General features: G+C 41.3%; 1 protein-coding gene across 1 annotated transcript; it reads right to left on the reverse strand.

The window, feature by feature from the left end:
• Positions 1-1,130: 1,130 nt before the first annotated feature.
• On the reverse strand, positions 1,131-19,454 carry si:dkey-40c11.2 (drebrin-like protein A). Its single transcript, XM_049764121.2, has 16 exons — positions 19,016-19,454; positions 9,243-9,298; positions 8,991-9,103; positions 8,579-8,653; positions 6,339-6,476; positions 6,100-6,177; positions 5,864-6,015; positions 5,714-5,768; positions 5,477-5,551; positions 5,307-5,415; positions 4,626-5,141; positions 3,821-4,255; positions 3,671-3,760; positions 3,474-3,601; positions 2,406-2,463; positions 1,131-2,292 (listed from the first exon to the last, which is right to left on the reverse strand). Exons 1-16 carry the CDS (start codon positions 19,105-19,107, stop codon positions 2,156-2,158), a joined length of 2,307 nt encoding a protein of 768 aa, XP_049620078.1. The 5' UTR covers positions 19,108-19,454; the 3' UTR covers positions 1,131-2,155.
• Positions 19,455-22,616: the final 3,162 nt, after the last annotated feature.

Below are 22,616 nucleotides of genomic sequence, written 5' to 3' on the forward strand. Positions count from 1 at the left end.
GAACAAATGGAAACCGGTTCTCACTTAAAATACAAAAATGGTGTCTTGCTACCTTGATTGTATTTACATAGTGTGGCCCAGGGGTGTAAAATTCCTTTTTGTCGCGGGCCGAATTGTAGTTTAGTTTCCCTCCGAGGGCCATTATGATTGTCAGGCTACACAACAAACTGATGAAGAACTAGTTTTGAAATCAGACTGGTAATTTTTTTTCAAATGGTTTAAAAAGATGAACGGTAACAAAACTTGCTATTTTTAAAAAGTGAAGACAATTTGTAATTTTAGTAATGACACAAAGTCAAAGCAAAATTTCACATAAAATGACGTGGTGGGCTGTATCTGACCCCCGGGCCTTGAGTTTGACACCTATGGAAAGGCGTTCTCCAAACAAATAGAAGATAGTTGCCCAAAAAATTTGCTATATTGCATTTGAAATTGTTGCTCGCAATCCTTGTTAAAAATAACGTGGCAAAAACAAAAACATCCCCCCCCCCCCAATCACGAGATTTTTCTGCGTTCCACCCAATTAGTATTTAATATAAAGCGCATCACCTTTTCACAGTCATCACTGATGATTAGCCTTGCGGAATAAGCGTGACAGAATAGTCAGCTTGAAAGATGTATTCAGTCTGTCAACAAGTATCATTTCAAGCAGGATGAGCCCCATGTCAAACATCGACTTTCTCTTCCAACACAAGCGCATCTGCTAACACTCTTATTGAACTGGCAGCACAGGAGCGTAACCTACACCCCTCCCTCCCTCCCTCCCTCCCTCGACGTCCTATAAATGTGAAAATTGTATGCTTAAGAAATATTAACGTCACATTCAATCAATCATTATTACCCAAGTTGGGTGGGATCCTATTTGAAGTGTAGCGGAATTAGCAATTTTTAGCTTAAAGACTGTCTGGATGTACCACTTCTAAAGTGTGCCTAACAAAAAGAATCCTTTATTGCTTGTCAAAATATTTGACTTATTTTGTCCTGAGGAAATGTGTTCAATTCAGGGTGACATCAGGTATATTGGAAAAGCCATTGTCTCCCCCTATTGGCAGGATTGAAAAACTACACTCAGAAAAGATGGCCAAAGTACTCACAATTTGTACTTGAATATTTAAGAATAAAAGTACGAGTATGTACAGAGCTTTTATTAATAACTGTTCTGTGTGCAATATTTACTCCTGTACGAAAATGTTTCACACCAGTCACAAACCAATTTGTATTTTCACGTGTATTATTATTTTTCCAAATGCAGGGTGTCCGTAATGAAGTTATTATTGCTTGATACAGAAAAATATCTAATAAAGGATGGTAGAGGAACATACAATTGTTAATCCAATTGTTTGTAGAGACTATTTTTGTAAGTAAATAAGAAAATATCCATACAACATATAACACACAACCCCAGAAATGAGATATTTGTTGTTGCTATACATTCTTATATACAAGGTATAATTATATTTAAGCCGATTAAAATTTGAGGATGTTTTTCTGTATATCGTGGCTGTGTCACATGACTTAATTAAAATCCAGGGGCGAACAAGAGAAGACAACTTAATCAAACAATATAAGTATAGACATCACCATGACAACAAAGCACGGTATAGTCTCCGAGATTGATATGAAGCAAACACGGAGCCTTTCAACTCTGCTGCTGTGTTCCGCAGCAGTTAATCAAGAAATGAAAGAATATCAGGAACAAATATAGTGCTGTAAATTGTCTCGGGAAAGTTGAGGAGATGATTATAAGTTGAGGTCTATGTGTATATCTTGATTATACGGTTTAATTATGAGCAGTGAAGTAAGTTTTCGGAATGAGAACTGAAGTTTTTTTTTTTTTTTTATGTTTCGACGCAACAAGAAAACATATACACACAAAACAAAATCTGTGTTTGTGACAAGGAAATGCAAGTTTGTGATCATTTGTCATTTTTATGTAGCGTGATCCCGCCTTCCAACATTCCTTCAGTAACTCCTGAGGAAATAAGTTATTTTGGTCCCGAATAAAAACGGCTTGTTTTGTTATGAGGTTGTGGAGTTATATTTAATGTGTGAAACTATTGTATATTTTTTTTTGACAACACAATCATCCAAAGACAGAGGTGCAGTCTTAAGGGATGATGGCGTCCCTGAGAGTGTGAGCGTGCGTGCGTATGTGCTATATGGTCTCTACATAATTAGCGGGGAACAAGCCTTGGCGTCCATCTTTGCTCCACCCCCTCCACCAAGCTTTATCCACCGTTTCCACGTCCCGGATGATGTCACCAGGTTCAAAGGAGATCTCGGATTCGTCCTCTGTGGAAACCGCAAGATAATATGCTGTGAAAACCCGCTAATCGCACAGTCATTATGGTAAGTGGAGACACTTTATGTGCTCAGGAGAGATTATCCCCGAACTGGCATTTTACCTGCTTGGTAGTCGTACAGAGCTCTGACGCATATTTGTTGCTCAGCTAATACAGGTACCTTGAGTGGAGAGGGCAAAGAAAATCATACTGGAATTAAAAAAAAAACTTTAAATCATATTTATAAGTGAAATATTATATTATTAGAGTAGAGAGAAATCAATTTTATTCATTCGGTGACCAGGCTCAGAATTCAAAATGTATAAATCGGCATTCTCCATTAAAACGAATGGAAACGGCATTAATCTGTTCCAGCCTTCCCTAAAAATTCACCAAAAGTGTAATCTGACAATATTTTGCATCTTAACATAATGTGAGGAATAATATGAGATGTAAAGAGATTCATTCCATGTGTAATTTTTTATTTTTGATTTACGTACTATGGTGCCTGTAATGCCAACCTCAAATGGGACAAACTATGGCAAAGACAAAACGTGATGCAACATTTTTTTGGTCTGTTGTCTCCACATAAGAGTAAAAAATAAAAGCCTCTTCTGCAGATAAATGTTTTACACGGGCAACAGTTTGTCGCTGCTCTATTTACAGTATCTATATTATTAAGTCTGTTCCTCCACTTCCCTTTGCCTTCTACTCCAACTTACAACCACTGATTTACTCTCCGGCGAACCACGAGTACGTTCATCAGCGGAGCAAATCTGATCCAGATCCATCCAAATATTACTTTGCATACAATTAAGGTGACCAGCGCTTTATGGAAATGACTAAGCCTGTTCTCAAAGGAGACTTTATTAGTAAGCATGTTGGTCACATCTGGAACTAAACGGGCTCGTGGCTGAGCAAGGCTGCAGGAATGTCGCAATTATGGTGTGACAGGTGGAAAGGGAACCGCAAAAGCAGGAGGAAACTTCAGATTTTACGGGCAAAATAATTGAAAGTCGCAATCGGACTGAAAAAGAAACATAAGAATTAAATTGCTTTGACCCTTTTTTAAGCACTTCATCTGTAGCTTTCTCACAGCAGCAGCAACAGTTTGAAAAGAGCATTTGCTGCCATCTAGAGGATGAATGTGAAATGCAACTTTTGGGTGGGGGGGTCAGGAAATGTAATTACCTCTCGTCCATTTTCCGATATCTCATTGTCTTCGTTGATGTCGTCGCTCTCTGCTGCGTTGTGAAGGTCATAAGAGCCGCTCAGCTCCGGTGAGCTGATTTCAGCATCGGACGGGCTCAAAGATCTCCCTGAAAAAAACATCAGAGTCAGAATCGCGCTTGAAGTTGAAAGTTTTTCCACTGGTTCTTCAAACCAACCTATGCCATTTTCTTCTTCTTCATGCGTGAACCCGTTGCTTGGTAGGATCACCGTCTCGAGCTTGATGCTTTGACAAATGCTCTCCTCATCTGAAATGATGATTTCACCTTGAAGTCATATTTTTTTCAACACTGATAACGGAGAAGTACCTGTAGGTTCGGGCGTTTGGTCTTTTTCCGAAAGATCTCCAAGATCTGGGCTGTGAATGAATTGGTCATTGTCCTCTTTCTCTTCATTGACTTCCTCTTCATTGTCCCACACCTCCTCAGTTTTGTCCTCTGAGGTCACATGCTCATCTTCTTGCTCTGATTCTTCTTCCTCCTCCTGCTGCACCATCTGCTCCTCCTTCACCTGCACCTGCTCCTCTGACTCAACCCGGGTTGGTTCCTCAGGGGATGCACAAGGTTGCTCTCGCACACCAGCTTCCTCTTCTTGCTTCTTCTCTTCCGCTACATTCACCAGCACATCTTCTACCCGCTCCTCTTCATCATCATTCTCTTCATCTTCCTCCTCGTCCACTTCCAGCAGGACGGCTTGCGCCTTGTAGCCAGTGTCGGTATGCACGAACATGGTTGCGTGGAGGTCTGTTGATGAAGCAACAACGAGAGGGACAAATTTAACTTTCGTAAGGAGGAAAAAAAGTCGAGGGTACATTTTAAGATGGCATCAAAGTGGATAAAGGGATCTACTTTAAGTTTGGAGATCTTTTTTTTTTTTAATTGTGCTTGGCCTGTAGCAATATGGCTCCGTGTAGCAGAGCTCTGATTCACTTTGTTGGCAGTGTTAACTATCTGGAATGTTGCGGATTTGACTTTGGCACAAGCATCCATGTAACTTCAATCTTTAATTTCTGACAGACAAAAATAGATGACATGATTCTCGCGATGGGGGGGAAGCGGTTTGCTCAAAAAAAAAAGCGTCGTGGAAAGTTTATTTATACAATCGTCACCTTACCCGTGTTAAACTGCGGTATCTCGGGGAGAGGAGATGAGGGCGGTTGTGGAGGAGGACCTTCGAAGTAAAACGTGGAGAACTCTGGCTCCACCGGCGTGTTTGGGGGTGAAGATGGCAGAGCCCCGGGGAGTGACTCAGTAGGGATGCTTGTTTCCAAGCCGGAGAATGAGGAGGCTTCCAGATGAATGGAGGTTGGCGGCGGCGCAGAGGGCTCTGCGGGTGACGGAGCTTCCGTTTCAACAACAGGCTGCCGGCTGGCAGGGGGCACGGCAGGCGCTGCGGTTGAAATCGGCGGGGCATTGCCAAATGGGGACGTGGCCGGTGACACGGGCGAGACTTTGGTCCTGGTAGGAGAGGCGGCAGGACGGAAAAAGGGGCTGGTGGGAGGAGATGCGGCGCGGGGGAAGGGGGAAACCAGGGGAGATCTGAGCGGGGAGGACGGCGTGCTGTCTTCTGCTTTCGAGAAGATGAACGCCGTGTCGGTCAGGCTGCGCTGGTATCGTCGGAACGGTTTACCTGGAAGCAACAGAAAGGTTGTAATCTGCCAGTTTGGTATCCTAAGGAGGCACCGACTACTGCCACCTACTGTAGTGGATGTGCAATTACATTTTATTTTAGTACAAGAAAAAAAAAAAAGTTGGGGATCACACAAACCAATACTTGAGAAGGACTGATACATACCAGCACGTGAAGATCCGGGGCTTGTCGGACTTTGCGATGACGAAGACGAGAGCTGCCTGAAGAACTCTCGCGGGTTCATGGAGCGCTGGGACACCAACACCGCTGCCTCCTACAAATACGGAAGATGTCACCGACATTGAGCATTTAATATATCGACGCTGTTGACTTACAGCAGCCATCTCTATTGACTCGCTCCTTTTCAGATGAGCCCTCATGTCCTCCTCGTGCTCTCTCTGCTGTCGTTCCTGTTGGCATGGACACAAGACTTTTGAGATACTGAACAGTTTTGGCAAATAGTGACGGATTTTTGAAAAAAAAAAAAAGTAATTACAGTAAATATTTGTATGAAAAACGTTTCTCAGCCACAAACAAAAAGCAATCGACAAAGGAAAAATCGTTTTATTCACCCATTGAAATTTCTCCTTTCTACGAAGTTCCTCCTCTTGTTCCGCCTGCTTTCGTCTGCATGATAAATAAAATAAGTTTGACATTTGAAGCGTGTGCAGTCACACAGCTGCCACAAAAAAATAATCAGAGGAGACGGGCCTTCTTTTCACCTTTGCTCCTCTATCATCCGTAGTTTCTCGTTCATTTTTCGATCTCTCTCCTCCGATTCCTTGCGTTCCTTCAAAACTCGCTCTCTTTCCAGCCGCCGTCTCTCATCAAGCGCTCGTCTCCTCTCCTCTTCTTTCCTCAGTTCTTCCTCTCGCTGATAAAATGGAGACGAATGCTAAATGCGCTGCTCGTATGATGATTTCCTCGTTAGGTAAAGAAAGTAGGAGAAAAAGGCTACCTCTGCACGTGCCCAAAAAGAGTCTCTGTTGATGAGTCTCATCTCCATTGCAGCATTGGTCTTCCTGTAGTTTGTACCCTTAAGAGTGAAAATAAAATTAATTTTTGGATGGAATTACTGAAATAACGTTCCTATGATATTCAAATGTATCTAGACAGATCTGTCCACCATGCAAATGATTTACAAAGTAAGTCTCTGACCCCATCTAGCGGTCACAAGGAGGATTGCAATCTACTCACAACTATATCCTCCCTTTCCGAGATCCTGGAGCTCTTCTTGGCCCACTGAGGATGAGCTTGGGTCTTGCTGAGCTCGGCTCTTATCTTCTCCTCTGTCACGTCATCTGCTTTGTGCGCACTAATGAAGACGTGCGCTTCCTGCATGGGAGAGGACGCCAATTAGGCTAAGACAAATGTGAAGAGAACGTTACATAGGATGGCCGCTCGTGCAGGCACACCACAGTCCCATAACAAGAGAGCAAATAAGGGGCCTCTGGTGGTTTTGGACGGATCTAAAGTTATGCAAACTCGGAGCCAAAGTGTTGCGCAACTGAGGATGGAGTAAGAGGGAAAATAAAGTCTTCCTCAGCTGTGAGGATATTTACAGATAGTAGAGGGGAGTCATTGACGATATGTCAAAAGCCTCATGTAGGACTTTGGGTTGCTTCAGAAGACACTGATGAATATTCGTATTTTCAAAAGGGTTTAAATGAAATTCCTGGAAAAATCTGAAGTCAATTTTCTGGAAGGTTGTGGGGGGGAGTCCGAGGATATTGTAGGGGGGACACTCTTCTAGCTCCGCCAGTGACAGCAAGTGTTAAGAAAATCATTTTTACCAATAAAAGTGGATGGTATAAGTTTTGCTCAGACATCTGGAAAACTTTTATATGTTACCTGTCCGAACAAAATAACTGCCTTATTGAATTTACGGCGACATGATCAATCTTATCCAAATAACACTAGATGGCGCTTTTAAATAGTACGCTTGCATGATGTTATTTACAACATTGCCAGCGCTGATAAGAAAAGGTTTTATGATTATGACGGTTTTACCACAAGTAAAAGTACTTCCTGCTTCCTTCTTATTTACAATACTGGCACGAAGTACAAAATCTCCCGTGGCACCTAAAGAAAAAAAAAAAAGAGGCTTCGTGCCTCGCTGCGATAATGTAGCTATAATAAAGTCAAAGACAAATGTTATGAAAATATTCAACTCATTTTCTGTTTCTTTAGCCTTTCTGTATCGACCTTTTTCATCTCTAAGCCTGGTGCCTGGATTGTGTCTGTTCTTTGGTTTGAAACATGCAACAATACAAACATCTGCAGTCTATTCATATGTTAGCCTTCACTGCAGCAGAGTATGGAACACACCCAGGACTCGCCTTGACACAACTCCCCCCTTTGGCCAGCCGAGACACGCCGTATCCAAAGAAAGAAAGGAAGATGGAAAGAAAGAGAGTTCAGATGGAATGGCGAGCAGACCTAAAAATGTCTACCTAATCGTAAAAAAAAAAAAAAAAAAAACTCGGTTTCATTTTTGATGAAAAAACTAGATTACAATATTTAAAGACTGATAACCATGGATGGATTTTTTTGTGTAAAAAGAGAACCACCATGCTCAGATTTAAATAAGAACAAATTGGAAGTCACTCATCAGGTACTCAGTACTTGAGAAGATTGTTCAGTCAGTACTTTTTTTTAATTTTTTTACTCAAGTTATTATTTGGAGGTCTACTTTTTACTTTTCCTTATAAAAGTACTCCTGCTGGAGTAAATGTTGGCTTTGAATGCATGGGAAAAGGTTAAAGGTTCTAATTCTCAATGTGTGCATTGAAATATGTAAACATTTGTAAATAATTTGCTTCAGTGTTTCACATGCGGACACACACACACACACACAAAAGAAGCTTGGGGGTCTCAGACGGTGGCTCACAATGGTCCAGACTTGACAAAAACAACAACAAACATTCCACAGAGTTGACATGGTGATTCCTTTACACGGAAACTCATAAACCTCGGGGTAAGCCGCTTTCACTACTAAACAAACTGATCAAGAGGGGACGCTACGTTATAGCAACTATAGGACGGGCCGTTCCTTCTGATGCGCTTTTCCTCATCCTCCCGCTCTTGTTTCTCTCCGCCCTGTCCTTCTGGGTGAGGAGGAGGAGAAACGATAAATCTTTTAACCTAGCCTAAATGTTCGGCCGGTATCTCTCAGCGCCGGCCGCATACCACCGACGCAGGAATAGGACAGGAAGTGCAGTCGACACAGGAAACTTACAAAACAATACCCAGTCAACTGGAGTGCGTAAATATAGAGAACAAAGCCTGAAAAATGTTTCTCCTTGGAGACAATTTGGAGAAACGAGCACTCTTTGGTGCATTCCGAAGCCTCTATGACCCAGACACGATTAATAAATTAATTTGATGTTCGCCTTGAAAAGATCTTCAAAATTAAGATACAATTGACTCTACTGAACCTTGAAGAAGTGTTTGATGGCTGGAATGTGTCCGGCACATTCCGTCCTGCGGTATTCTTCCACATGTTCGCCAACCTGCAAACAAACACAGGATGCAAACGCTCACGTTTATTCCGTACCATGATCCCGGGAAGACTGAAAGAGGACAAACTGTAAGGAACATAAATAAGACGTCATTCGTTTCAATGAGGAATGTTTTGAACGGAATTACGGGGAGATTTGTATTAAATAATTACTAAATTAATTAAAAAATATTAAATAACCAAAATAATGCCGTACAATTGTACACCACATTAAAACTTCTAGTCACTCCACTTTTTTTTACCTCTGTGTTGCAAAAAGAGAAACCAGATTATGTCAGAACATCTCACTTTTTTTGTGTGTGTGTATTTTTATGTTTTAGTTTTTTTACCCAGACAATCATAGCGACGCGGGGGCCTCCCGTGTCTGCACTTCCCACTCTGCACAGTCCATATTGTGGCTTAGATGAGTGGAACTTGGTGGACAACTCTGCAACACCGCCCACTTACACACACACACGCACACACACACATGAAAAGTAGGACACATGCGGGCACTTGAACTCTTCCCAGGCCAAAGTTAAGCTGCTTAGGAATGCAAAATGTGTATTTGTGACATATTTAGATAGGACGGTCAAACTTACCCCCCGAGTCAGCAAGTTTCAGCTTGTTGGTGAGGCCTTCGTATACGAATAAAGCCCTGTGGATACAAAGACACACAAGAGGTCAGAATATGAGACAAAGACATCCGGCGTGTTGATGAAGAGATGTGATCAGGTAGACGGGTCGCATCTGCAACTCGTGTTTTGTCTGCTGGCAGCGTTTTTTCTCAACGTGCGCTAGCATTGCAAAACGTCTGCTAAAAGAAGTTACTTTGAAAAATGTATCACAGCCATTTTTGGCAGTGAGCACAAGTGGAGCCATCTATCATCATCTGCGCTTTGATGACTGCTCAAAGTTGGAGTAAAAGCAGGTTGTGACGTGTTGCAGGTAAAAACGTCAGCCTGTCAAACCTTGGACCACGAGAGGAAAACGTGTTTATGCTCAAAGATCAGACGCAACGAAACATCAAAATGGATAAAAGCGAGTCGGAACATTTTTTGGCAAGTATCGGAACGCTTCTTCGTTTTCCGTTAAACATCACTAAGTTGGCACAAAAGCGCTCCGACGAGGACGAATGTACGTTCGGCGGGTATCCCTCGTGGAGTGAGAGCATAAATATCGACGTAACTCATTAATCTTGAGTTGAACGCTTACTGGAATGTGCGCGTCTGCATTCGTCAGTAAATTTTTTCCCTCCGACTCCTGAGGGAATGTCAATAACATCTGGAGCTGCATAGCGAGTGCACAAGGCCACCGGCAGCTATAACGATGGGTCAAAGGTGAAGGAGCTGTGTGTGTGCATGTGTGTGTAGCATGAGAAAGTATTTCTACAAACTATTTTGCCTGATGGAACTACTGTAAAAAAAAAAAAAAATACAATGTTGGCATCAACTGAATACGACCATAAAATGTGTAAATACATCAACAAAACCAGAGCCAGTTTCCCATCCCTGTAATACATCATTTAAAATAATAAAATAACAAGACCATAATAAAAATAACAATAATAATAATAATAATAAAAATAATAAAATAATGAGAATAATAATAAAAATAATAATAATAATAATAATAATAAAAAATAATAATAATAATAATAATAATAATAATAATAATAATAATAATAATAATAATAAAATAATGAGTATAATAATAGGAATAATAATAATAATAATAATAATAAAATAATGAGAATGATAATAATAGGAAATGAAAACATTTATTTGACAGACAACAGTCTTCGCTTGTCTCTGAGCATTCCCACAATAACAGCCTATGACGGCTTAGTAATTAGCATCTTGATATAAAAGGTCAGTGCACAATGAACAAAGGCCGAGCAAAGTCAATAAGTGTATTTTCGTGTGTGTGAACACAATTACCATGTTGTTTGCTCTACCAAGTGTTCTGCAAGCACAGGGCAAGAAGATGCAAGTAAGCGACTTCTCACAGATTTTTCATTTTATTGCTGCGCTGGTAATTATTAATATTTACAGAGTTCACAGATTTATAGGGCAGAATGATACTAATCTACTTTTACACGACAGCACGAATAAATCTTGCCTCCACGACTGGTACAATGTTAATTTGAATGGAATGCCTTGTAAACAGACGTTGATTTATTTTTATTGGATGTTTTGGAGACTGCAATTTGTGGTGCTGCCGTACAACTGAATCAACTTTTCAAAACACGACGGTGGAATCCTCAAAGTAACAAACGAGTCGCGTGGAAGTCTGGACAATAAGGCAAGGAACAGGCTAAAGTGCAACATCGATCGTATTAGCGTTGGTTCACGAGCGCATATTTGAGGTTTGATAACAGAAAGACGCGAGCTGTCAATCAGCAGAAATGAATGATCGTCCTCCAGACGGCATTCTTTAAGAGTCTCTACCACGCTTCTAATGTTTCCAGCAATCAGGCATAAAAACACACCACTAATGTAAAACCATCCGAATTAAAACTCCAATCCACTGATCCTCACAACTCGAGACATTCCAGAAGGTCATTGGTGACAAGCAGTCGTGCTTAGTCAAAAAGTCAGCGTGCGTCTGAGGGAGTCTTAAAGTCCACGTGCACATTCTCCACCTACAGTCAACAACGTGATGTCGAGGACTAATTATTCTCTCCAAGATGTGAAAAGATTCTGTTTCTATTTACTGTATATCTTCTCAAAATAAAATCCAGGCTCTTGTATTGTTTCCTTTCTAAGAAAGCTTTTCCATAATAAGCTATGGTTGATGATGCAAAAGCCAACTCCAAAAAAAGAATAGAAAAAAATATGGAAGTTGTTTTTGTGCCTAGTTTGGTCCGGTAATATACACATAAAACATTCTTGAGAAAGCTGGAAAAGAAATTACAAGTAATGAACAAGCATGCAAGAAAAATCCCAGCAATAAATCAAACATTTCCGTTTCTTCGGTGTTATATGACTATAAAAATGGAATAAGTTAAAACTTGTTGCCAAGCTTAATCCTTCTGAGCCTTTTTTAAAGCCCTGTATTTACTCTTGTTTACTTTTTTACGCACCACCAATGATTACCGCAAATACGCATAAGAAACTGTGACGAGGCAACTTTAAAAAAAATAATAATCTTCCTAAAAATACACGCAGAAGATGTAGTAAATGTAGATTTGCTGATGGCAAAAGCAGAGAAACCGTGTCACTGAGCCAGCTATGACCTCAGGAGAGAGGAAGATGAGACGAGAACAGAAGAGGGCGAGGAAAACACCATGATGTCATCATTTTAACAACAATAAATGAAATATGGGAGCTACCACCGTCGAAACTTTTCGACTACGAACAAATTCGCGTTCATCTCAGCGAGAAGAACACAAACACAGTCCGTACTCCAGCACATGTGCACTCAGTCAGACGAGAACCCCGAGCCAGTAACAATGGGGATGGTTTATTTTGGCCTACGAGAGCCCCTGTAATACGTCCGTGTAATGCACGCGGCCGTCCTCGATACAATTTCAAGATGAACATAACAGAAACAGATGGTCAAAACGAATAAAGGACGAAACTTTTCTCCGCAGAAAGCAGAAATCAGATTGACGATCCATGTTATGCCTATTTTCCATAAATTACACAATTCTTTTTTCCAACCTCAACCACCACATGTATTTAATCTAGTTTTATATCTTCGAGCTGCGCCCGTAAAGTAAATCCTCATGCTCATAGTTTGTAACACATATTTCTCAGTCTGTGACAGAAAATCTTTCAGGTTCATTCATGCCATCTTATTGATTGATGACCTCTACATGGGAAAAAAAAGATCTATCAAAATAAATATCCTAAGGTTAGACACCAGATTTGGTAACTTGAACTTGAAAATGGACAAAATGCCAAAAAATAAAGTTACTCTTTTTGAAAGGATGACTTTAATGGTATTTTTGGATAGAGACTGCATTTTATTTTTATTTTTATGGATTGGGTCTCGGCGGAGGAGTAATATTTAACTCAATATTGATGTTTTTGTTCTTCAGTGAAATATTAATCCTTTATAAAGTTCTGTTAAGAAAAAAATTGCTGAAATATCCTGCTTTTCAGTTGTAATAGTTTGATGACGATAAAACAAAATGTTGCGCTTTAGCTATTGTGTTAACTTGCCAGCTTAGCAAGGTAGCTCCTGTGAATGCTGCATTCATACTTAACTCTCATCCTGCTAATAAATTTAATCAACCATTGCATGAATGTCATTTTTATCCCTCCCTTCACACCCTCAAACCTGGTCACCCCTTCATACTTTAATAGCCGACCTGAGATCCTAGTGCTATTTTTAGCCGTTAGTCTACCTCGCTGTCTGTGTTTCCGTGGAAGTCTGAGACGTCCCCAACGGCACACAAAGCTCATTTCCTTTCTCCAAACATGGGCAAAAAAAAATCATTGCATGTCTTTCCTCTTTTCGTCCACTGTGTTACTCATGTAATACCCGCTGTGACTCATATAATGTGGCGAGTCCATTAAACGCTTTCATTCCTCTGTCTGGACTATACAGAAATATGATCCGACTAAGTAAACTTAGATAACAGAGCTGATTTATTCGTGCCACTGGACAAAATATGCTTGTTGTCATTCAAAGTAAGTTACAGGGAGCCTCTAGAGGTCAAAGGGCAAGCGTGTTGTTAAACAATACGATACACCGGCACATGTTTTGCTTATGGCAAACCGATTGTCCAACTTAAAATCCATCCATGATGAAGTCAGCCATTTTCTTTTCACCTCTTTTAGCTGATGAAACACGGCTGTCAAAGCCTGGCTGCCAACATTGTGTGGAAAAACGTCATTGACCCGCATCCGGTGAAAAGAGCAGAGAAAAAAAGTTGGAAGGGGTGCAAAGGCGAGAGAGATTGTGCAGGTAAACAGAAGGCTTGTGAAATAGCGAGAGAGAACACTCTTAGCGTGGAATCAGGTGTGGCGAACACGCGGTAATCCTCGCGAGCTATCGGACAGGGGGCCTCTCCAGCCAGAGTGGAAACATACGGCCGTGGATTCCCAAAGGGCAACTCAAAATGATGAAACGTGTATCAAGTCGGTAAAAGGAGCCACAAAATACAACCTAGTTTTTATGTCTTGCAACTCGCTGAGAAGTACAGAAAGTCCTGTTGTCTGATGGCAGGAAGTTTAACAACCTTTGGCATTAAAATAAAAAAAATGCTTCACATTCTTTAGACGGACTGACTGCGGACTAGTTTCGGGTCATTTGCATTGAAAAACAATTTTCGATTTTCCATGACTACCAGCTCAGTTAAAAATTGCTGTCAATGAGTGAATGAGATGAGTCAAAGTTGTACTTAACCGCCACAAAAAAGGTTCGTTCATTGAAATTCAGATAAACCACCATTACGTCAATGTGTTTGAAGAGCTGTGGTCCACCCATTAATTCACAGTGACTGATATTTGACTGGGCGGAGTACATATCGTCATCCCCTGGAGACGATTAACGGACCGCAGAAGCTTTTTTCGGAAAATTGTCTTTTTGGGAGGGGCGGGGATTAGCAAATTGATGCAAGATTGTAAGAGAGAACAGCGTGTGACGACGAAAACCAAAATCGGTATTATTGAGCTGTGAGGGTATTCCTCGCCTGGAAAGCTTAGAGCGGAGAAAAAAAAAACTTTTCAGTGTTTAGAAGCGGACAAAGAAAAGAAATGAGTGCCAAGATCCAGAAGGGTCTTCTTGATGCAGAGGGTGGGGGATACAGTGTGGCAGAAGGAATGCATAGTTTGAATAGAAGCCATTTTTGAACGTGTTGAAACTTGCTGCCAATATACAGATGAGATATTATATGATCGGAATTGATTCATCTTGGTCAGGTGCCAAGTGGGATCGTTCAAACAGTGGCGCTTGTGTTTGAGCAATGAATTAATCCTCAATTAACACAGAGGCCTGTGATTGCGCAAGATTAGCGCCAAAAGGACCAATTATCCATCCGACACGTTTCCTTCCGAGTAATCTAATGCGAAACTCGGCGGAAATATTTGGCCTCGAGGTAGAATCCACGACCGGGACTATTTGTAGACTGCGTTTTAAGTGACAGGTTGACTTGACCTATCTGAGCGCAGTACCTTTAAGGAAACAGGGGGGCGATGGAGAGGAGGAAATGAAAGATGAATGGGATGAAAGAGGAAAAAGAAGTGATAAACTCTCTAAAATTGCTGGGATTACTCTGGAATTTCCTGTACATGTTGTCCCACACTGCACATCCACACACACACCCTAAATTGCATCATTAAAACATCTTATCTTTAACTATTTCCATATAAACAAACCATGTTTACATTTTTCCCCTCAATCTAATCTGTGCTTCCTTGTCACTCGTATCCACCTGTGCTCTCCTCCTCCAGCTCTTCATCAGCCTCACATTCTCTGAGGACCACCCAGCATTTTGTCTCGCACGTGCTCCTTTTATTTGACTTAAGTGCAGTTTTACTTTACGAGCCTTGCCAACGTCCGCACTGAATCATTGAATGCCCACGCTCAGGTCGCCCCTGACAACAGGGACGCTCAATCCTTCCTCGACCAGCTGGAAAGTCGAGTTTGAAGTTTGCACAAAAAAAAAAATTAAAATCAATATTTATGCCTAACTTTTTTTGTAATACTTTTTTTTTTTTTTTTTTACAATTTTTGTTTTCTACAAACTTAACGCTGAATGCAATGTGATGAGAAACTAAATAAGCGTTGTAAAAAAATATGAGTGTATTGCTGGGGAGTAACTACACTATCTTATTCTAAGAGTGTAAAGTATTACAAACAGGCCTGAGGGCAGCTTGCAAAATATGCAAAATATGTTCTTTCAAACACAAACCATTGGAATTTTTTTTTTCTTACACAATTATGCAAGTCATTATATGAAAACCACCTGAGATCTAGAGGGTTGACATTTGGCTTGGTTAGGCTTGACCATGAGAAAAAAAAAAGCATGGGGTCACACATTCTGTAAACTCCGAGTCAAACGATCAGACGTATAGATTTCAACATATCAGTTTTCACCAACTTCAGTGTCACGCATTTCACTCCTGACAGATGGATTCACAGAGTAGTGACAAAAACCAGAAGGGTGTTTTTACCACTTCTTCTTCTCGACTCTTGGTTCCCCCTCGAGTGAGGATATCACCTGTATGTGTGCACGCTTGGTGTTTTGCCAGGTGCGTGTTCATCTGACCCGTAACTTTACACCCTTTCCCGCTCATGCATGAACATGTGGAAAATCTGGCACACAAACACCTCAGCTTGATGAAATGCTCCTGTGTGGCGACGCCATCACTGGAGACAGGTGGACAAAAGAGGACGGCACCTTGTGTACTGAACGCACGCATGGGGATTATCAACAAAAAAATAATTTATGAGCGTGTGTATGATTAATAGATTCGACAGCTGGGCAGCTGGAATAAAATGATGGTCAGTAGGGTAGTAAAGTTATTGAAAGATTGGCTTTATCTTACTCCCAAAATAATATGTATCTATAATAATAATATATGAATCACTGCTAAATCAACATACCATACCATCAACCAACAACTTTCAACACTATTGTGCTAGCTAACAAATACACAAAAATTGCTAGCTAACAAATACACAAAAATTGTTTCTATAGTCACTGCCTGTGTCTGTAACTAGGACATTGTGAAAAGCAAATGCGCCGCAAGCCGTGTGTGTTTGTATTGCAAAAAAAAAAAAAAAAAAAAGAAAGCGTGACCGTGATCACGGTTGGCTCGATACATGCACTCCCCGCACCCATTTGTGATGAATACCAGGTCAAGCTAATCACTGGCCTCAAATCAGCTTAACAATGACACAATGTTGCAAACATTTCTCTCAGCTGATTCACACATACGCATTTTTTTTTTTTTACGACTGGCTAATCTGGCGTTGAGCTGAGTGGTTTGCACTTGGCAGGAATACGTCTTTATTGGCGGGTGTGTTGAAAATTAATACTGTGTGCAAACCAAACTACTTTGCCAAAGAATTCCAGAGACATGGAAAGTTGAAGACAAGGAATTGTTTGGAGTTGGGGCACTAACCTTTCACCACTCTGCTCGTACGACTTGGCTCATTAGTCTAATGATATCCAATACAAGATTCTATCTCCTACATTAAACTAGCTGGATCGAAATGCCTAATGAGGTGTCTATTGAGTAACAAAAGATCAGTTATGAGACTCCGGTAGATCTATTGCCAACAGCAGTTTACGTGAGACCATCCCGTGTGATAACAACCTGCAACCTGATCACATGACACCTGCACATCTCCATGGTGACACATCCAAACAAGCTCTCATTCTGTCCCACACTCTAACTCCATTTTTTTTTTTGTTTCGTTTACGGCAGCATTCCCAGCACACACACAGTTTCTCCTCACATGTGCACCACTCTTTTTTTAATGACCAAAACGATCCCAGATTACAAATTGTATCTCAGCCAGGAACTACAGAACATGTGTGGGAGTCGAGCATGGGTGACGTCCACTCGGTTTTCATCTCCCTACTTCCTCCTCGTCGCTCCATGACGTTATGCAGACTCCCACTGCATGAATGAAGCTCGACAAACTCAAAACTGAATGGGCCAGAGGGGGGGAAAAAAAGAACTCCCTGTCTCTCTGTTTCCTTCCTTCAGTGCATTTGGTGCCATCTTTTCCAAGTTGCATGTCCATCATCATGTTGGAGAGTCAATCCCACGCAGGGACTTTGTATTGAACTTCCACCCAGGCTCTCATTGGATTGTTTGTCTTACAATCTGCCGCTTGTCAAACAATCCCATGTACACAATCATCTCCAATACGCCCAGAGGACACAATGTCATGAGTCATCTGTCAAAGCAGACACAATGGCACTCTGTATTTATTTCTGGATGGGAGTGTATTGCAGACACTATCTCACACACTACCATTAATTTACCTCAAGGTTTGTATGAGTATTATGGACTAGAGTTTAGAATTTTTGATTACCGTATTTTCCGCACTATAAAGTGCACCGGATTATAAGGTGCACCTTCAATGAATGGCCCATTTTAAAACTTTGTCCATATATAAAGCGCACCGGATTATAAGGTGCACCTTCAATGCAAGGCCCATTTTACAACTTTGTCCATTGATAAGATATATACATTTGGCCCGCGGGCCGGACTTTGGACACGCCTGCTGTAGTGGCTCAATATTGGTCCATATATAAGGCGCACCTGATTATAAGGCGCACTTTTGAGAAAATTGGAGGTTTTTAGGTGCACCTTATAGTGCGGAAAATACGGTATATCCAAATACATGTATTTGCAATGGAAATGCAGCATTTGAGCCCAAATGCAAACAAGAATGTCCCGGAGCTCCGTGCAATCAGCATACAGCTGTCTCGCACTGTTTGATATCTGTGCCAATGCGTGTCATTTTCCCTCATACTGGAAAGTATTTATATTACTTGTCCCCCATTGTGTGGATGATGTAAATTTTAGAAACTGCTTTCAATATGGTACAGTGCAGTTTCACAATAATATTAAATTCTCACTCTGAGCTCCCTCTAGTGGAATGTGAAGGAATCAATGCCTGAGTTCAGTTATATTTCACTTTTAAGTTCAATTTATTGAGAGGTGTTTGTTTTTAAACCCTAACAACTTTTTTTTAAAACCTTTATCAAATCATTATTTATTTTAGTATAGTTTTCCTTTATTTCCTATGGTTAAATAAATAGCAGTGTTAATGCCCAAACTGTGCTTAATGCGACAGTGTGGCTTCTAATAGTATTAAATATACTATTTATGGAATAAATCCTGTCTTGTTTTACTTGACTCTAATGCACTACTCTATTTTAAAGCAGGTCATGATGGTGATACTTGGAGTTGTATTGGACAGAACTACAGTATTTAAAAAAAAAAAAAAAAGGAACGACTAGATTTCTAATGGAACTACTGTGTTAATTAAAGCGTGCCTTTATGAAAGAGAACGAGAAGAAACCTGATCGTTGGTAGAAAAGAACACAAGCCTCACGTTACCTTTGGGCGAAGGAAACTTATATATATTGGGGGCAGTGAGTCATGCAGTGGCTGCGCTTTTTGCGTGCGTAATGAACGAACATCACCTCCCCTCAAAACATTCTCAAGGGGGAGGTGAGAAGCTCTGGGATACTTAAAAGTGTCCCACTATGAGTATAAGACAATGGCGTTGTAAAAAAAATAAAATAAAATAGCACAAGATGCGTGCACCGTCTTGCAGAACACTTTGCTCATTGGATTAATGAAATAAAGTCTCCAATGACGCAACAGCTACTCGCGGTGGTGCATTTACACACGCAACGGGAGTGTTATGGATTTAATTAAACTCAAAGTGTTACCAGTTGGTGGAGGAGCGATGGTTGAGGATATCCTCCTTGGCCGTGAGCAGTGACAGGCTGTAGGTATCAAGGTTCACCGTTTTCATGCTCATGGTGCTATGAAGTGTCCAGACCTCTTCCCGCAGGCTCGTCTCTTCACTGGTCCCCCCTACTTGTGCTCGGGGAGCGACTATTTGCTCGGATGAGCCACAGCGAGAGAAAAACAACTTCGCCGTATTCGGTGGAGAATAAAAAATAAAAATAAAAAGTCCAAGGAAGGCTTACACGCAGGTTGCACGCAACGTGGAGTCGAGTTTCAAAGTGGAACGATCCGTCGTGCAGGCGCTGCGCACTCCCTGCGTGGATGAGACCGTTAAGTTAGTGTGCACACTGGGCTTTGTGCAGAGAGGGGGCAGCGGAATAAGTTTTCAGCACAAAAAAAAGCCCCACCTCCTGTTGAGTGAGTGGAAAGCGTAATGACTGAGTCGCACCGTGCACACGCAGCCAACCTTAACACCCTGTCAGCATGCACTTGCTTGACTGAACTCATTCGCAACCAAAGTTAAATAGGAAATAATATCATTAATCATAAAAATAACATTTTATTTATTTCTTGCACATTAGAAAAAAAGATCACGTGATAAATGTTCATTAGTTATAGTAATACATTAGTTTTACTTAACACGTATTTCTTCCACGTTAGAAAAATATCACGTGATACATTTTTACATTCTGACGTAATAAATATGTGGGAGTATTAGTCTTCAATCCAAATTTGAAAAAAAAAAAATCAACCAAATCAAATATTTGCCAATTTTTGTCTTTTTCATCACATTATTTAATACGTATTTCTTCCACATTAGAAGAATATCACGTGATACATTTTTACATTCTGTCGTAATAAAAATGCGGAAGTATTATGCTTCAAATCAATCTGGAAAAAAAAATCAAATATTTGCCAATCTTTGTCTTTTCCATCACCCCCAACCACCAGTCACCACACACACAAGCTCAAATGAAGCCATTGACTGCAAAAGAAGAAGCAATTTCATGGGAACTGAGTATGAAGGAGCCTGTGTGTGTGGCACCATACAAAGCTCAAGGGGAGCTTGTGTGGCGCTCTGATTGTGACGCATTCAAAGAAAAACTGGTTGCACAATCTCAAACATTGCTGTGAACTGATGCTCAAACATGAGCAAACTCAACTTGTATGACAAAGCAAACACAAAATCACTCACACTACTGTAGGAAGCAGTGAATGGGCCTGCACGGGCCGATGAAGCACCCGCATTTTTTCCATGCCGTTCAATCATGATGGGAAATTTGAGGTTGCTAAGCAAGGGAGGAACTAAACGCTGTTAGAAAGTGACAGTTGTTTACATTTTGCTCCTCTGGTTGAAGACTTATTTGCAGTGCATGCGCTGTGATTGGCAACCAGTCAATGGCGCACCCTGCCTCTTGTCCAAAGTCAGATGGGATAGGCTACAACTCAACCGTGACCCTGAGCATGTGTTTTCAAACTGTGAAACAGGTATAGTAACATTTTTTTTATATAGTAGTTGTTTTTATATAGCAGTAAGTGCCCTGGGGCCACTCCCACAGCGGCGCAGCCCTCCCTCTTACGTAGCCGCTAGCCTTCCGTGAATGACATCGAGTCTAACCTGCCTCCATGCAAAGTTACGCGGCGTGCAAGGTTTACGTCGGTCACAATAATAGAGTCTTAATGTGAGCGGCGAGGCCTTGCTCGCTGAGATACGGGAAATTAAATGTTGATCCATTCATCCACGTTTGTGGTAGAATTGAGAAGATAAATGTTGACAAAAATCAATAGCAAGGTTACTGGGGTAAGTTCACGGTACAAAAAACAACAAAGTCCCAATAAAAGTCAAAGTAACACAGAAACATTGGGTAAATACTGAACAGTACATAACAGTGACTATGATCCAACAAGGACCAAACAAAAACCGGCAACGACATATAAACAAAGTGAAGAGACAATGAGAAACACCTGAACATTTCAAATAAATGCATCCCGTGTAAATGTAACCCAACGTAGCCGTGTGATACTTAACGCGGCACTGAATCAAGCTAGCGGGGGGTTGTCGGAGGGCCGGGGGGCTTCCGTGACATCCTCATGCTGCTATTATTCTTTCAACTTCCTGTTATTAGAGGCTCTCTTGCCACCCCCCCAAGGCCCTTGGTCCATATCTGGACATGTGAACTGCCGCACTGTTAGACTCCACTTTAGAGGACTCTGGCATTTCCTTTGCGAGGGTGCGGCGGTTATTGGCCATCGGGTCTAAATGTGGGAATGTGCTAGGACGTCCAGTGGGGGCTTTGTCCACATGTTTGTGCATGTGTGTCTCGAAACCAGCGTTTTTCTCCTTAAATGTGTCCTTTGCTAATTGCCACAAGCTCTTTGTCCAGCCAGCCCCCTGCCTTCCTGAGAGTCTAGACTAACAGCCTGTGCTTGACAGCTTGTGGAGAGCTCCGCAAAATCCTCTCCTAGCCTCTTAGAGTACATTTAATTCACTGTCCGTTCGCCATTAAGTCTCTTAGATCGTTCAGTGACTTGTCTTCCTCTACGCTATTAGTCACATGCGGTAAGAAAAGAATGTAAACACCTGACAGTGGAAGTCATTTCTGGACTATATGTCATCATCATGCCGACAGCTCATTCGCGAAATGATGAAATGTTACATGCATGAGAAAATAGTACGCGTGTTTATGTCAACGTGCCATGTGTGTGTGTGCAGGTGAGTGGGGTCAACGCTTGCGAATGTGTGTGTGTGTGTACTCGCAGCAGGCCTCCAGATGAGGTGAGTGTTCAACTATGTGCCTTGACAGCAACCTTGAGATATCTTCCCCTTGGGCCATACGTGTGTGAGTGTGTGTATGCTTATTTGATACACACATGCAGAAAACGACATAGTCGAGTAACACAATCCAATGTATTTGTATTGTCTATCGTCCGCCATTGTGCAGACAAGATCAATGAAACCGGATTAATGAACCAAGCAAACAGCCTTGAAATCAATCTCATCACTCGTCAGATGAACATTTCCATGGCAACTGCAGTAACAAAGAATTTGGGGTGTTCACGCTCAGTTCGATTTGCATTATACGAGGTCTGCTGAAGGAAATGGACTCACCAAGTTCAGGCGTTTTGTAGAGCGCCCTCTGTTGCAGGTTGGCTGTAATTGCATGACTTTGTGAATAACATTCTTTCATGCATTTATTCAGAAGAAGCTCTTTGTTCACAGTCTCAAGTTCTTTTTGGTTCTTCCACCAAACAGTTCCAAGCATGCCAAGCTGTGCCTACAGAAAAGTATAGAATGTACAAAAAGTCTTAAGTAAGATGAAGGTGGTTCATTTTCAGGAAAAAAATAAAATACTTAATTAGTAGGTGCGTCTCTATTGTGAATACTTATGTACTTGTTCAATTCAAGCATTTTCCTTCTTTGGTTCTTCGCCCTCAAAGTCAAAAGTTTTTCATCTCCTGCTGAGTCAACCACTGGTAATAAAAGCCAGATGTGATGATGTCACAGCCGCACATGTGTGCGAGATGTTTGAACACGAGGCTGCTGACATTGTCATGCACGAGTCAGTCCGTTCATGTTCA

This window comes from Syngnathus scovelli, chromosome 3 (assembly GCF_024217435.2).
Source record: "Syngnathus scovelli strain Florida chromosome 3, RoL_Ssco_1.2, whole genome shotgun sequence".
Classification (NCBI taxonomy): domain Eukaryota; kingdom Metazoa; phylum Chordata; class Actinopteri; order Syngnathiformes; family Syngnathidae; genus Syngnathus; species Syngnathus scovelli.

Bases quoted from the DNA above. Each gene is read 5' to 3' on its own strand.
- si:dkey-40c11.2 (XM_049764121.2), bottom strand. From the start codon at position 19,107: ATGAGCATGAAAACGGTGAACCTTGATACCTACAGCCTGTCACTGCTC. The intron at 9,299-19,015 runs GTAACACTTTGA...TTGTATCCACAG, and splicing joins CATCGCTCCTCCACCAACTG to GGCTTTATTCGTATACGAAG. The intron at 5,552-5,713 runs GTGAATAAAACG...CCATGCCAACAG, and splicing joins GAAAGGAGAAATTTCAATGG to GAACGACAGCAGAGAGAGCA.